This window comes from Drosophila montana, unplaced genomic scaffold (assembly GCF_035044405.1).
Source record: "Drosophila montana isolate Dmon_TW-CO22-7 unplaced genomic scaffold, ASM3504440v1 contig_3733_1, whole genome shotgun sequence".
NCBI lineage: Eukaryota > Metazoa > Arthropoda > Insecta > Diptera > Drosophilidae > Drosophila > Drosophila montana.
The window spans coordinates 10,361,005-10,376,850 of NW_026998620.1; the positions used below are offsets into that span (position 1 = coordinate 10,361,005).

A 15,846-nucleotide genomic window follows, 5' to 3' on the forward strand; every position below is an offset into this window, starting at 1 on the left:
AATAATAATAATAATAAATAATAAAAAACGACGCCATCGAATGCGGTCTGCGTCTAACAAAGGTCGGAGATCATCTCAGTTTCTTCAGCTGCCGCTACCCCGACAAGCTGCTGCGGCATCCGAATGCGGTCGCCAGATCCCTGGCTGACCCTATTACAGAGAGGCGTACCTACTCGGGGAATTATACTAAATCCGTTACACTTTTAGGCTAAGTCTACAGATGTTTCATTGTAAATATCCCATCATCGTAAATACCCCTCAATGTTAATATCCTATAAGCTACTCAACTAACTATACCCTTGCTTCTTAATCCTGCGCTTAGAAGCGAGCAGAAGGTACTGATCAAATCCAGCTCACAAAAAGATTACCCAGACGACAAAGCAAACAAACTTTAGGTTGAAATACATTTTGCTTTTAATATACCAATTAGTTTCATAAAATGTTTGTGTTTTAATTTAAACCGATTTTATATTTGCTTCAGCTGAATTTTTACGTGTACAACTCGATTTCTTTGTTTTTTTTTTTGGAATTGAATAAGAGTAACTTTTGTTAATATAGCGTATGATTAGCAACATGCGATTATGCGAATGCGCATAACAATTGTTTTTGGAATTACAGCATAATATGTGTAATAGAATAATTTACGAAATTTTATATTACGATTTGAAATACATATATTAATATTTGGTTTGCCTCATTTGGAATATGCAACATAACAATTAACAATTTTTTTTTAATATTTTGCATTTTATTTATTACCGAAGTTGCAATTAGCGATGCGATAAACAACAATTTGATTTAGTTTATATTGAAACACAACGTCACATTGAGTTAATTATTTAATATTTGTTAATATTTAGTTTGGATAAGTTCTTTCAGCTTTTAGCGTTAATACGCCAATACCTGCAATATGCTTGTCTTTAAATAAGCTAATGAGGATGTGGATATACGTATAGTACATAGATACACATATGGGGAAATAAAATAAGAACTTAAAGTGAATTAAACTATGGAATGTTTAAAGGAATATTTGTATACATGAGAGTTGGTTTGACATATTAGTCAAAAGGTAACTTGAAATCATATATCTGATGTATATGCAATGATCTTTTCTATTTGGCTGCTAGCTCTAATCATGGGCCTGTGATTCCTGCTGTACCAACTTGAAGCGCCTCGGCGACTTTATGGATCCATGATGTCCAAACAGCGACTTTAGCTGGCCGTGCTGGGCGAGCACCTTGCGTATATATCTGGAGACGAGTATCTGTGGACGCTGTTGCCACTCATTTATAACCTCTTTGGGCGCATTGACCTGGTCCCCATTGAGGCGATTCAGGAGCACAACGCAAACAACGGCTGCTTTGATGCCCGCATGATGTGTTAGCGCTGCGAAAATGGTGCTCTCCATTTCGATGTTGACGACGCCGTTGTCGCGCAGCTTCTCCAGATAGTTCATCTTGTCGGTTTCGGTAAACTCACAGAAGGCGCCATCCAGACGTCCTTGACCCTCGTAGAAGTCATTTGTGCACAGCGTCTTGCCAATGATGGTGTCATAGGGATCATCGGCACTGGCTAGCGATTTCAGTTCACGTGCCAGCTTCTTATCCAGCTTAGCCGGGCGATGCACAGTCTCGCCCAGAATTGTCTATCGAGAATCAACAATTATCATAAATAAATCAGCAGAAACTCCAAGCAACATCAACACTTACAAACTCGTGAGAGTTGCGCAAATGCCCATCCAACGCATCTTCAGTGATGATGACGGTGCCGCCGTCGACGCCAATGCCGCCACAGGTGCCGATCCGTATAAATATGGGATCAATGCATTTGGCATGGTACATCAGCTTGATAACCTCGTGCATCAGTATGCTAATCGAGGGGGTTCCCATGCCGTGACTGACGCATAGCACCGGACCGACTTTGTACATGGAATAGCGGTACGAGAACTCGCTAATATCCTGCAGCTGTGTTCCAGCGGGAAGCTTATAGCCGATCTCATCCATAATGAAGTGTGCGAAGTTCTCCATGCGCTTTGGTGTGCCGCCCATGCAAACGAACTGGTTGTGAACGAATCGAAAGAGCAAAATATGAAATACCGTTTAAAAATTTAAATAATAATACGAAAAAGAAAAAAAAAATTATTAACTTGATTTTCATTATCAAGGGCAATTAACATGGCTTATAAATTGAATAGATATTGCATATTAAGTTAAGACTGGAAACGGCAAACTTGTTTTCGAGCTCTCACTTGCGTAATCTGATCTGGTTTAGTTGTATACCACTAATTAGCGTGTTTAGAATGCAAAGTATTCTTAACCCGAAGTATTTATAATAATGGTGACTATGAGATATGCTCCTCAATCAAATGTCTGTTAACCTTGACATAACTTTGAACAATGCATATACATATATATAGAATACTTATTTATTATTATTATTATTTTTATTATTATTATTATTATTATTATTATTATTATTATTATTATTATTATTATTATTATTATTATTATTATTATTATAATTATTATTATTATTATTATTGTTATTATTATTATTGTTATTATTATTATTATTATTATTATTATTATTATTATTATTATTATTATTATTATTATTATTATTATTATTATTATTATTATTATTATTATTATTATTATTATTATTATTATTATTATTATTATTATTATTATTATTATTATTATTATTATTATTATTATTATTATTATTATTACTATTATTATTATAATTAGTATTATTTTACTAAAGATCAGAGCTTGTCGAAAACTCACCTTAACATCGCCAAACATTTCCCTCAGATCATGACTCTCGCTACCCAGCGCTACATGATATAAGATATCCTGATCCATAAGTTCAATATTGGGATTGCGTAATTTAACTGTGCCATCGGCGTATCTGCAAGCAATAAGCGCAATGTCAATAACATAATAATAATTTAAATATATATACATTTGTTTTTACTAAAGGGTGCATTCATCAAAAATAAAAATAATCTAAATATAAAGGTTGCAAACTATGCACAATCAAAAGTAATCAGTTATTAATAAAGTGCATTCGTAAACATTTATAGACGAAAATTATAGTGAACGTCAGTTGTTTTGCCGATAAGATTGTTATTTCCGAGAATTGTGAATTCCAAGAATTGTAAGTATAGTAACACATGTGTTTGTATTGATCGAAACAAGTGGTGTGATATATATTATGTATGGCAATTCCGAGTAAACACACTTTGCTTTATTTGCATTCAATGAAACAATTGGTATTAGTTACAAAAGGATATTATCAGTAACCATAAATAGAAAGACACATATTCTTGTAAATTTGCAAGCTACTTTCTAGGCCTACATAATCGAAGTCTAAATACTCTTAAATAGCTTCAAATGTATTCATTCGGATAGACGGACGGACCGACAGGTTGAGGGACAGCAAGAACATACCCTTTAAAAGATTATTAGAGCTTACATGGTGAACTATATTTGCAATATATTTTTCTGAACATTAGAAATTTTCAGAGCTCATATTTGAAATGGGGTATCCAAAGGAGTTCTGGTTATCCTGTATACAAAATATGGTTAAAAAACAAACAGGATATCGATATCCGAACCCTATGTTTAGTTGATTATTTCAATAACAGAGACTATGTTCAGGTACACTATAATAGAAGAGTTTCGAACCAACGACCTATTGCATACAATATATTAATTCCATATGATCAGTATATTAATAGATTTAAAGAACACAACTTTAGGCGAAACCTTAAAAGCTCTGTCGGTCACACAAGATGATGAGAAATAATATAAATATACCCTTCTGTCCGTTACATAAATTTGCACAAGTTCAATTCAGCTTTTTTTTTTGTTACCCAATTTCAATGAGTTCATTGTATATAAGTTAAAAATCATAAGTATAACCGTTTTTCGTCCATCTGAATGAAAATATCCAAGAGGACGCAAATTTAAGTTGCCAAAAGAAAGGACTATATTAATTTATCAGCAAACATTCCATTTTATTTGCACATATATGATTGATGGGTGCATGAATGAAAATTGATACGAAGCCAAAAATCCATTAAATTAGATATATGTATACAATCGTAGGCGCATACAAGCCCGCCGAAGCCCGCCCCAAAATTGTACGCGTCATTTGATTAGGCTTATCAGCCACCTAACAAAATATTTGAATAGCTAAAAAAGAGCTGAATATATACATTTTAATATGCTGAGAATATGTACATCTTATGTAAATATGTATTAACCTTGATAGCAACATTTTCAAAATGATTAGATTTTTGTGAAACATCTGATCTATAAATTAGCTAGGTTCATAAATCCAGAGGTGTCAAGTTTATCAACAAATTGCGCCGAATCATTTAACAAATGAAATCTGAGAATTTAAAAACAGTCAGAACATAAAAGCAGCAGGGGATCTAGAGGTCTATGTTCAGTTCTAGGTGTAGGTCTAGGTCTAGATATCGAAACGACACACCCACTTCAATGAATGTTTGCAGGTGTGTGGGTATTTGCTCAACTGCTTCTACAATCTATTTTACTCATTTCTAACACCTTATCAGAACCGCGCCGAGCTACTTCAAGGTGGCGGCAGTCTTTGTACGGCCAACTCATTTAATCAGTCCCCCTGTGTTCCGGTAAGTGCTTGAGCACCTTGGTCACCGCTTTATAGTCGGAAGCAACGTCAATTTTCAAAACAGAGTCTCAGACTCCGAAGGAAACTCTCTGAACACTTCGGACAGCCGACATATTGGCCTACCGATATCCTGAAAACTTCAGACGTTTTGGGAATAGCCTTCTGCAGAGGTATAGATCCAACTCTCAAGTATCTCGGCATGAGATTGGGCAGGAGGATGTCTTGGAAAGTAAACATCACAACATCACATAAGTTGGCTATAGAGAAACAGATTGCAGTTTACATTTAAGAATAAGCTGTTTAATAACAAGGGCATTATCGCCCATCAAATATCATAGCGTAGCCCATTCGATTTAGTCACGTTTGTCTGTCTATCCGACTGAGGAGTCTGTCCGTCCGTATTTATGAACGCGTCGATCTCATATCCTATAAGACCAGGACACATGAAATTTTGAACGTTGGTCCTCAGAGGCTGTTTTCATTTTGCAAATATACACAATAATATATGTATAAAATTGCAATAGCGATTGCAGTGTGGTTGAAGAAGGTTTAGGGTATCCCCTTGTCGGACACTGCTGACTAGAGAAGTCTTACTTGTTATCATTTAGTTTTGCGCTAGTCGCGCATTTTAGGCGATTTGGTAAGCACGCAGCGTCACAGACTTTTGCGTCAGCTGCCAACTCAGCGGTATACAAACTTGTATATGTATTTGCGAAATATGCCTGCCTAAGACAATCTTCCCGCCAATAACAACAACTGCAACCCTCGGGAATGGCAACGGCAGCTGTCTATATGCATTCCTTTTGGACCGGTTTGTCGGTTTATTGTAATCTTACCGCGTTTTGCTACGCATATGTACATCCGTTTCGACCTCATCGTCCTTTGGCGTTGTATGGCAGTGTGCCTTAAATTCATGCGCCTGATTTGTGGGAGGCATGATGTCAGCCTATGATTGTCCTTGAATTGTATCCTAGTACATCATACGACAGCTGCGTCAGCTGCGTAAATATTTCTTAACACTTAATGTTTGCGCATGAGCGCAAGACCAAAAAAAATTATAATGGAAAAACAAGAAACGTATTGTATACGTCGACGGAAGTCGAGGAACTAAAAAATTTGTTGAGCGCGGCAGGCTGTTATATAGGCGGCGCTTACCAATACAACTAAAGCCACAAACACACAATAGGCAACAGACTGTTAATGTACATAGGCATGCTAACAGATAGCGGCCGAAGCCACTGTTAAATGCGCATGTAAATGTATAACATAGATAAGACTCTGACGGAAGTTCAAATGTCAGAATAGAACGCCATTAGTTTTGGAAATATTTAAATATGATTTAGTAATGTATGTAAATTTGCATGTTTGTTATTGTGCACTGAAAACGTGCTCTATATTACAAGGTTGCCTGAATAGGCATCTATGTGCATCTTATTCGTAATTGATGGCAGTTTAAACTAGATTCCAGTACAGCATGAAAGCTTTTTTGTGTTTTTGACTTAATGGAGATTTTTTTCCATCCAGCTTTTTAGACCCAACTTAAAAGCACCCTGTCTGAAGCTATGTAGTCAACTATGCTTATTTACTATCGGCATCATTCAAAACAAAGTGCTTTTTTGATATAGCAGAGAAGTAACCTGCGTCATCGCCTGAGGCTTTCATTTCTTAAGCCAACTCATAAAATATACATTAAGACGTAGGTATATATACAAATGTATATGCCACGCTTTTAGCGAAGCATGACAAAAGGAGGCCGCCAATTCGAATACACAAACACAAACAAAACGGAAAAAATATAGCTTGTATATACAAAAAGAGCAAAACCAGAGTCAATGAGCAGTTGAACGAAGCAATATAGCAACAAAAAGGGGGCTCGACTATGCAGCTAGGCTTAAACAAAAGAGAGTCAGAGAGAGAGAGAGAGAGCTTAAAATGAGTGGACCGGGGATCCAGCAAGACTACATAAGTTGCTGAAACAGCTACGTGACAAGTCGCGACCAGGTTTGGAGGTCGTCAATAAAAGTTTTAACTTTAAAGAGGTCCGCATGTGGTCGTATAGTGTAACCACCTATTAACTGATTCATTAACCTGGCTGTACTTGTAAGACGCAACTGCAGTATCTTGCAATCTAATCAAAAGGGCTGTGCTCACTTAGGTAACTGTCTGGGTACTTTATAGTGTATTGTAAGCCAGATTGCGTAGATGACGACAAAATGAATTGAAATATTGCACTTGCAAGAATGAATGAAACGAATTAAACAATGCTGCCTTAATTGCTCTTCAACTTTCTATTGACACTTTTCTGAGAAAACTCTTGCATGTTTTGTGGCAACAAGTGGACCATTGATTCGCTATAAACCATTTTAAAAGGCAGTAACTTTTAAATTTCCACATAAATCGAACACTGCGATATAACAATAGGAGATGCATGTAGGTCAGCGGTAAACTGTATGTAAAAGTGAAAAGTCAACTGTCAATGCAACATATACAAGTCGACTTGTACGCTTTCTCCCCACCTTTCCGATACACAACGTAATTGTTATTTAATGTTTGTTTGCTTTGTTCGCGCAGTTGTTTTTACTGCTGTTCCTTCGAGCTGGTGAGTCATATAACTCTGCCTGGCCTTGAATTATATGCGTAGGAGGTGTATAGGAACACATACATGCAAGCTTTAGGCACACACACACACACACACACTACATACATGCTGCACTTTGCTCCCACGCAGAGCAGAGCAGCTGACAGTGATAATAGAGTACAAATTTATCATGACTCGGTTGAATAAAAATGAAAGCCTTTGCCAGCTCGTTGAGTACTCAGTTGGCATAGCCATTCCATGGACTTTATGTAGGTTTCTTTGAATATTATAAATCACATGAAAATCTTCGTAAGCATTACATAATGGTATAGTATAATAAATGATACGGGAAATGCTCTACAATAAGTCAAAGCAAACACGTTAAGAAGCACTTAAGCTTGTAATACAACTATAAAATGGCTAAAAGGGGGTATCGGTAAGTTGCCGTGAGTTATGTTACAGGCAGTAGAAGATACTTTCGGAGTTAATGTGGGGCATACTTTTAGGATCGTTTCGAAATTGTAAACATAAGCTTAGTACAAGGTATCTCCCAGTTCACCTTACTAGAGCATAGAGTTCTTAACCCTTTTTTATTTTATTATTTTATATGGTAGTCTAGGCAACCATTATCGCGTAGTAGTTGCAAAGAGTGCAGTAAAATGCAAATAGCTCAGATAAAGTAAATTAAAAACATAGATAAGGTCAAAGGTGCAGGTTGGGTGTGTAAGCTTTAGATGGAAAATAAAAGAATATTATATACGTCACCAAAGGAGAAGTGGAAACGCAAACAGCAAATTGTTGAGCTAAGTGAATTTATTTTTATACCAAGCCAGTGATAGGAGCTCATAGTCAATGCGTCAACCAGGAGGCAAGTGTCATGTCAACCCAAACCCATCAACAGAATTTACGTTATTCACGCGTGACTGCTGCCAAATTGAAAACAGAATTTTTGTCGACAGGCCGATGGCGCTGGCCGCTGGTCAAAATTCGAATACAACGCCAAAAGGCCAATCGATAATGTTCGCATTGTCGGGCTTAAACTCATTGGCATGGGCATTGTCATTGTTATTGCTTATGTATGCCCAGCAGATTGCGGCTTAATGGGGTATAGTGAGAATCCCATTAAAAACTTAAGACTTTAAAGAATTATTTTTGTAGATATAGATAGAGGTTGTAGATATTGTAAAAATTAAATGGTTGCAATATTTTCGAAATTAAAAGCCATTTATCATTTACTATATATACTATACTATATATAAATATAGAACATTGATTAATATTAAAACGCATTGCCTTTAATCTAAATTCAGTTGCATCTTTAGGCTTAGTTATTTTCCTGTGTTTAGAGGGTAGTATTTGGTCGCATACTAAAATGTTTAACCAAATGCGAGCTACTGTGCGTATGAGCAATATAGACGTCATTATGCTCATGTGTTTGCCCATGGGCTACGACGGCTTTGAATTATCAAAGCTTGTTGGACGTTTCCCAAGCCCCCCTCCCCTATATCACACGCTGGCATACATATACACATACACACAGACAGACACACATTAGTTGGCAGTAAATGCTGACAAACTTGAAGCGGCACACTTTGTGGCATGTGTAATTTTAGACACCGACACATTATGTGCACCCTTGACAGCAGTTGAACTAATTAAGTCAACCAGTTTTGTGGCTTGGTATAAGTATTAAGTGCTTTGGCCCTAACACAATTTTTGTTGGCCAAAGCCGAAAAGTATGCTAAGTATTTTGTTTGCAGGCGCAATTCAACAGAAATTGTTTTGCAAAACAATTGCGCTTCACCTTTACCTTATTTTTGACTTTAATGTGTTCTAGCTGCACTCTGCCCCCGCCCTCTGGCCCATGTCTAAAAACAGCTAGGAAAACTTCGGGTGCAGCTTGGTTGCTTGCACCCGCTAAAAAGCCAACACAAAAGTTCAAAGTGCAAATTGTTTGCCTAAAGCTGACACATTGTTCTTGTGCTTCTTCCTGAAAATTGACTAAACAAAAGTTCGTGCCATGCAATTTAAATTGATAGGAATTCACTCACTCATCGATTTCCTCCTCGGACAGCGAGTGACTGTTGCCCGTTAGCAGCGACATCTTGCGGTCGGCACTGTAAATAAATAATTCAAGAAGAAAACTTTAGGAGTGTTTTATGTAGTATATTAACAAAGAAAACTAGTAGAGGCTCAAGTAGCGCAGGCTTGAGTCCTGACAAAAACAAAACTCTGAATGACCTTTGTTGGGCGCCGGGGCAAACGGAGAGCGTTTTGACAGCTTTTAATTAAAAAGCGACGATGCAAAACGTCACGTGCCACGACGGTTATGACGGTCAGCATAGTGTGGCATGCGTGTGTGTGAGTGTGTGTGTATGTTTAGGTAATTGGCAGGCGCCTGGCCGCAGTAGCTTGCACAGGAGTAAAGTCCTTGAGCAGTCCCACAGCTGCTGCGCTAGTTTCTCGCGGCTAGCAAGCACTCCGACCGTTCAGATGTTTTATTTTCCGTCGCATCCTCTGCTGCATTTTGTATTAAGTCGCTGCGCAAACAAGATTTTGGTAGATTGAACACGTCCGACTTGTGCCAGGGAAAGCTTAAGAAGTCCGAAATGCGTCTAACGCGCTTAAAGTTAGGCTACAGTTTAAATTGATAGCTTATATACCCTGTACAGCAAGTCTAAAGAGGGAGTCTATGCTCTAGCTAATTTAATTTGATATCGTTTACAGAATGCGAAACGATTTCACAGGCTGGCATTATTTGTGAGTCAGAAACTTTTTGCAGGGTATTCAACTAGTCGAACAACTTGTTACTTACTGTTGCTGTGGCTTTTAACGTTGAGTTTTTTAGCGCTAAAGTTCAAGGCTACCATTAGCTGATACAAGGGAGAAAAGCTGGAAATTGAGTGTCGTTGACTGGCGCTTTTCTGCTGTTAAATATTTTGTTGATACTGAGCAAAGAGCTTTTAAATAATTTAAATAATAGTTTTTAAAGGCCAACAGCAAGTGCGGTTCGAGAGCATTTTCAATTGTCAAAAATCATTGCATACTTTGCGACGCTTGTGATTGAGATTTATAATATGATTATAATTCGCTTCAATCGCTTCAATTTTGCTCAACTAATTATGCCTTGCATGAACCGTTCAGGGTTCTCTGTGATGACTATAACAAGCATTACAGAGTATTCTGCTCGGAAGCTTCTCTTCCTCGTATAAAGTCTTCTATTCTAAACTATTTAGCAAGTAGATAGTCCTATCTTTATTTGTAATTGTATTTGTACACATACTCGTAGTTTGTATCGACTTTTTTTTTAATATTTTTTTTTTCATATTTACTTTGCATTTCGTGTCGTACGTTACACGACTGCGCCCCTCGGTCGGTTGGGCGGGAGGTGGGATGCAGTACGTTGCATCGGGATTCGCGTTAAAAAAAATTATAACTATATTAAGGTGTTACTTACATAATCTACATAATCAAAGTATAATGCTGTAGTCGGGGATGCTTGACTATGAGATACCCTGAACTTCGTTCGATTTGCCGTAAAATAAATTTGCTCTATGCGCATATGCTTTTAGTTCCAGAAGATAAAAATGTATTTTCGAATAACTTCATCTTATTGTCGTTATGAAATTTTCTTAGCTTGACAGCAACATAAATTGTTTTATATAGGTAAACTAGGGGTAGCTATTAAGAACCTAGAGCTCAAAGTTCTTTAGATTAAAGCGGCAGACAGTTGAGCATGAGTAGATCGACTCGGGTGTTGATGATCAGGAATGTAAGGGGTATGTACTTAAAAGAGCCTCTGTTGCTTTCTTTTTCCAGTTACATACATTTGCACATTTCCCACCATTCTCTTCGAAAGTATTTGTTGACAAATATTGTGCCTTTCATATATTGCCAACATAGGAGCACATATTTATTTTATTATCCTTAGCATATTCGTGGAACTGCTGACGAGGAAAACTTGCTGTTTTGTATGCTCGAGTGTTTTTGTTTTTTGTTTGCAAGCCTCTTGCAGGCTGCGGGTGACCCAGTAAATAAGAACAGCCTTGAAAACGTTTGCTGAACTGTTCAATGAACAGTTGCAGAGTCATCAACAATGCAAATTTCCATTTGTTGTCGTTAGCAGCTCTGCAGAAACTGGCGCATATTTAAAGGAGAAAAACTTTTTCAATTAATGATATAATGTGAGACCCTCTTTTACTGCTGGCATACGAAAACAAGTCCAAATGTTTCAGGCCATGCTCGAAGAGTAGCCCATATAAGCAAACCAGACCATTTTCAGGATAACGAGCTATTGATTTTCTAACGTGAAAACTTGAGCGCTTAATCAAACAACGTGGGCAATGCTCTGGTTTATTTTAACGAAGTGCAATGCACAAACAATTTAGGTACATAATAAAAACAAAACAATGTTTTGTACTTACGTAAAGGTAAAAGTTTTCGAGCGTTGATTTGTTCAAAGTTGACAGCAACAGAAAAACGCGCGTAATTTGACTTTTTGTCTTTGCGTCCTGCTTCAGCTCTTTGCGCTTTTGCTGCTGCTTTGTTTATTTGCTTGTCTGCTGCGGCTCACGTGCAACAACCACACCGTTACGTGTTAATACCAGGAGCTTTCTCTTGCTTACTCGCGTTCGCTCTCTTACTCTGGCGCAAACGCACACGCACACTGTTACAATTCGCAGAGGCGTTGACGTCCACAGCGTTGCGAAGTTCAACGTCGACTGAACGAGAGAAGAGACCAATAAAAACTCAAATGCTGCCGCTGCCTGCTGCCTGCTGTCTGCTGCCTGTAGTCGCTGCGCTGCTGCCAACTGAACTCGACTCAACTTTCCACAGGAACTCACTCAAACGACGCCAAATATTTAACAATTGGTAGTGTGATTCAGCGAATTGTTTAATTTGCCGTACGCTAGAGCAAAATTTAATTATACTCTACAAACATGTACCGACAATTACCACGCACAAAAAAAAGCATGTTCAAAGAAAAGAAAGACAAATTACTTTTATGTTTTGCTCTGTTTTTAATTTGTGCTCAAATTTCGCTCACTTTCGGTCACATGGCTGTTGGTATGAAAAGGGGGTGTGGCGTGTTGCCCAGACGCTGCGCTGCCTGCTGCGTGCAACAGCTGCGCAGCGATGCTACCACTCGGCTGTTTCCTCCTCAAAGGCCGTCCTTGCCTCAAAGTGTGTGGTGGGGTGGGGTGGTGTAGAGGACGAGACATTAATGGTGTTTTATTCTTAAAGCGTTTCATTTAAGTGCCAAATGTGGCGCTTATTAAATCACGCATTGAGCTACCGAAGCCTTAACGTCCAGTCTGAGCCCTGGCCAGCGACCCAATGGGCGTATACGTAATATGCGTTGCGCATACGCCGTAAGATTTAATTTAAAATACCTTCATTGCAGGCATTACTAAGCATAGTTGAGCTGCCTTTGAAATGGAAATCCTTTCGTTTGCAGCTCATAAAACAGAAAATTGGTTCATTTTTTTTATGTGCAGCGCTCATAAAAAGCATTCACGGGAATTTAATATGCATATTTGTATATGTATGGATTTGTGTTTGCATTTGTAAACATTTGCCTGGGTAGCAATACATATTGGCAGTATTCATGCTGAAACGCGGTCGACAAGTTGATATCCTGTATTAACTTATTTCTGATATTGTTTCAAACTCATTTTAAAAATCAATAATTCAACAATCGGTGTCGCTTAAAATGAATCTTTAGTTTTCTCCATTTATAGTAGACTTCCAACTAATAAAAAACAATTTCAATGCCAACAAATTTCGTTTTGGCATATTTGATTCCAAATAAGTCGCTTAGTTAACTATTGTTTATCAGAAGTACTTTTGTTTTTTATACCCTGAACCCATTGAAAATGGGTAAAAGGGTATTATGTATTTGTGCAACAGTATGTAACAGGCAGAAGGAAGCATCTCCGACCCCATAAAGTATATAAATTCTTGATCAGCATCAACAGCCGAGTCGATCTACCCTGTCCGTCCGTCCGTTTGTCCGTGCGTATGAACGCAAGTTAGAGCTTCGAAATTTAAGCTGTAGGTCCTCCTAGTCCCCGCGCAGATCGAGATTGTTTCCGATATTCGATAATTCTCATATGAGCTTCAGTTCCATTTGAATTCTACATTAATACTCATTAGAACAAAACACGTGGCGCTTCCCTTAATTATCGTGCATTTACTTTATGACGGCTTTAGCCTAGTTAATTAACTGTGTGACTTTAATTTGACATTGACATTCAAATTTTTCCTCAACTTAATTTTATTTATTGCTTTATTTCTAGTTTTCTGTTGCTCTTCCCCAAGCACCTGTACAAAGCTCGCGCCTCGCCACGCTTCAAAGGCGGGCAACGACATCGTTCTGGAGCAGTACACACGATTAACGAGGGGATGGGGCAAAGTACATTTATCTAGTACATGGCGAATGTATGCATACGTCTATTTAAATAGAGACATAAAACAAATCAAGATCCGCCAGCAAGTGCGATATAGAAAACAGAAAGACGGAAACTACGAATATATTTTGTGACAGCGCGCTAAACGCGTAAAAGCCAGCCAAGATATTTCATGCATTATATTTGGGACGACGAAAAAATACCCTAGGCTTAAAAATAAACTAGGTACTAATGTAAATTTCGTCAACATTTCTTACATTTTAAGTTACTTTTTTTGGATAGGCAGATTTTTTTTTCAATTTGAATTTGGAAACTTATATTTGGGACGACGAAAAACTACCTTAAGTTGCAATTTTAACCTATTTTATAAGGTGACATTTTCTCAACATTTTTTTTGATTTTTAGTTACTTTGAAAAGAATTTTTGTAATTTGCAATTTGAGTCTAGAAACATTTTTAACTAACCTAAACATATACTTAGCTGGTTTACTTTTCTGTCACAATTCACGCCAAGAAGAATCGAAATTATTGTCTGTATAGTTCCCAAGTTCATAGTAAGGATTCTGTATAGCTTTAAAGCTATATAACTTTGTCAAAACTGATGTCATTTCGCGCATGTGTTTTAATTTGGAAACAAAACTACGATTCATTGCATTGCATATACCCTCTTCTATTTCAATAACAGAGTAGAGAATCTACTTTCTGTTAAAGCTATCTTTAAGCCGTTTCTTCAGCCCAGTTAATTTGTTATTGTTTTCGGTTTACAGCGACATCAATGAGCTCCGACAAGTGCCAAGCCCACTGTGCGCTCATTACTCAAGTATGTCATCAAAAAAAGCGTGACGCGTAAAGCATTGCTCATACGCAACGTTGCCTCCATTTTACGCATAAGTCGGCAATAAGCAGACAACAGGCTTTAAGGATCTCGAGCATTTGGACAGCTTATGGTATTTAATTTATTATTCAGTATGTGGAATACGTGTAGGCATACAAATGGAATGCTGCTGGAATGCACATATACATATACATATGTTGAATATTTTTGTGCATATATATTTTATGGGCATTTCTTGAAAATTCAAAGGATATTGCTTCAATTAAAATCAATAATAAGCACGGCTGATAATCACATGCACACAGAGGCTAGAGTCTAGATAGATACAAGCTGAATATATATATATATTTCTGTGTATATCCCATTTGTGATTGCAAGAGTGCATGTCGTGTCCATTCTTTTAACATGACATATAAATAATAAGTGGCCACAGCTCAAGCCAAATGTTGTTGCAAACAGCCGTTTCCGTTGCGGAGGACAACAAACAAAATTCGTCTGGGAACCCACAAGCCACAGCCTGCTGCTCAGCCGGCACCACACCCACATTCGTGGCCTGAAACTCCACCACCACCACCCAGCGGGCACCACCTGACTGCGCATTCGTTACATAACCCAAACAGTTTCTGCTTGGCCCACAAAAATTACGCTCACTCAGCTCGCCCGCTCTCTCTCTCTCTCTCTCTCTCTCTCTCTAGCTGGGATTTCTTAAATGCGCGCTCCACCATTTCAATCGGACGCGAGTGCGTTGAACTTGGCCTCGTTTGAGCGCAGTTGGCCAAAAGTTTGAGTGAAACACTTTTGGCAGCTTCTTCGTGACAGCGCAGGGGAATGTGCCCACTGAAAATTAGTTAGGTATGTGTTTAGGCCACGCTGCGTCATCCCAGTCAAGTCTGCCCAAAATGTTATCCACACGCCGAACCAGAGCAACTCCCAGTCCAGCTCCCCGGGGAGGTGTCAAACAAACTGCGTGCGTTAATCTTCCGCGGCAGGCTTGTGGCATGCGGCTATGCGCACCGTGGTCCTCATTTGCATAATGGATTCAAGTATAGGTGCCAGCAGGTAAACGCCGAGAGCTGGTCACTTAAAACATTTTCACCGTGTTTAATTGAAGCTGTATAAGCCGTTAATGTTTCAGGAATTCAGTATGATGGATGTGCTTATAGATAATCCCAAATAATGGCAAATTAATCGGGTAACTGAGTTGGCGCAGCTTTAGCATGTACAAAAGCGAACTACTTATGATGTTTCAGAAGGAAGCTTTTATATTACTGTCGGAGACAATATATAAAAAGATTTTTTTAATTTGTATTACTCTTGTTGTACCCCTTAGATCCTGTTTTCATTTATTTACGGCTAGCGGGT

The 15,846-nt window shown here is 38.1% G+C and overlaps 1 protein-coding gene across 2 annotated transcripts; it reads right to left on the minus strand.

The window, feature by feature from the left end:
• Positions 1 to 464: 464 nt before the first annotated feature.
• On the minus strand, positions 465 to 11,860 carry LOC135436046 (uridine phosphorylase 1-like). Of its 2 annotated transcripts, XM_064693429.1 has the most exons (5): positions 11,665 to 11,860; positions 9,292 to 9,357; positions 2,790 to 2,913; positions 1,710 to 2,057; positions 465 to 1,645 (listed from the first exon to the last, which is right to left on the minus strand). In XM_064693429.1, the coding sequence occupies exons 2-5, from the start codon at positions 9,342 to 9,344 to the stop codon at positions 1,130 to 1,132; spliced, it is 1,041 nt and encodes a 346-aa protein (XP_064549499.1). In that variant the 5' UTR covers positions 9,345 to 9,357; positions 11,665 to 11,860; the 3' UTR covers positions 465 to 1,129. The 2 variants fall into 2 exon arrangements, with proteins under 2 accessions (XP_064549499.1, XP_064549498.1); XM_064693428.1 differs by lacking the exons at positions 9,292 to 9,357; positions 11,665 to 11,860 and adding an exon at positions 5,499 to 5,739.
• Positions 11,861 to 15,846: the final 3,986 nt, after the last annotated feature.

Bases quoted from the DNA above. Each gene is read 5' to 3' on its own strand.
- LOC135436046 (XM_064693428.1), bottom strand. From the start codon at position 5,599: ATGCCTCCCACAAATCAGGCGCATGAATTTAAGGCACACTGCCATACA. The intron at 2,058-2,789 runs GTGAGTTTTCGA...GTTCACAACCAG, and splicing joins AAATGTTTGGCGATGTTAAG to TTCGTTTGCATGGGCGGCAC. The intron at 1,646-1,709 runs GTAAGTGTTGAT...GATTCTCGATAG, and splicing joins TGCGCAACTCTCACGAGTTT to ACAATTCTGGGCGAGACTGT.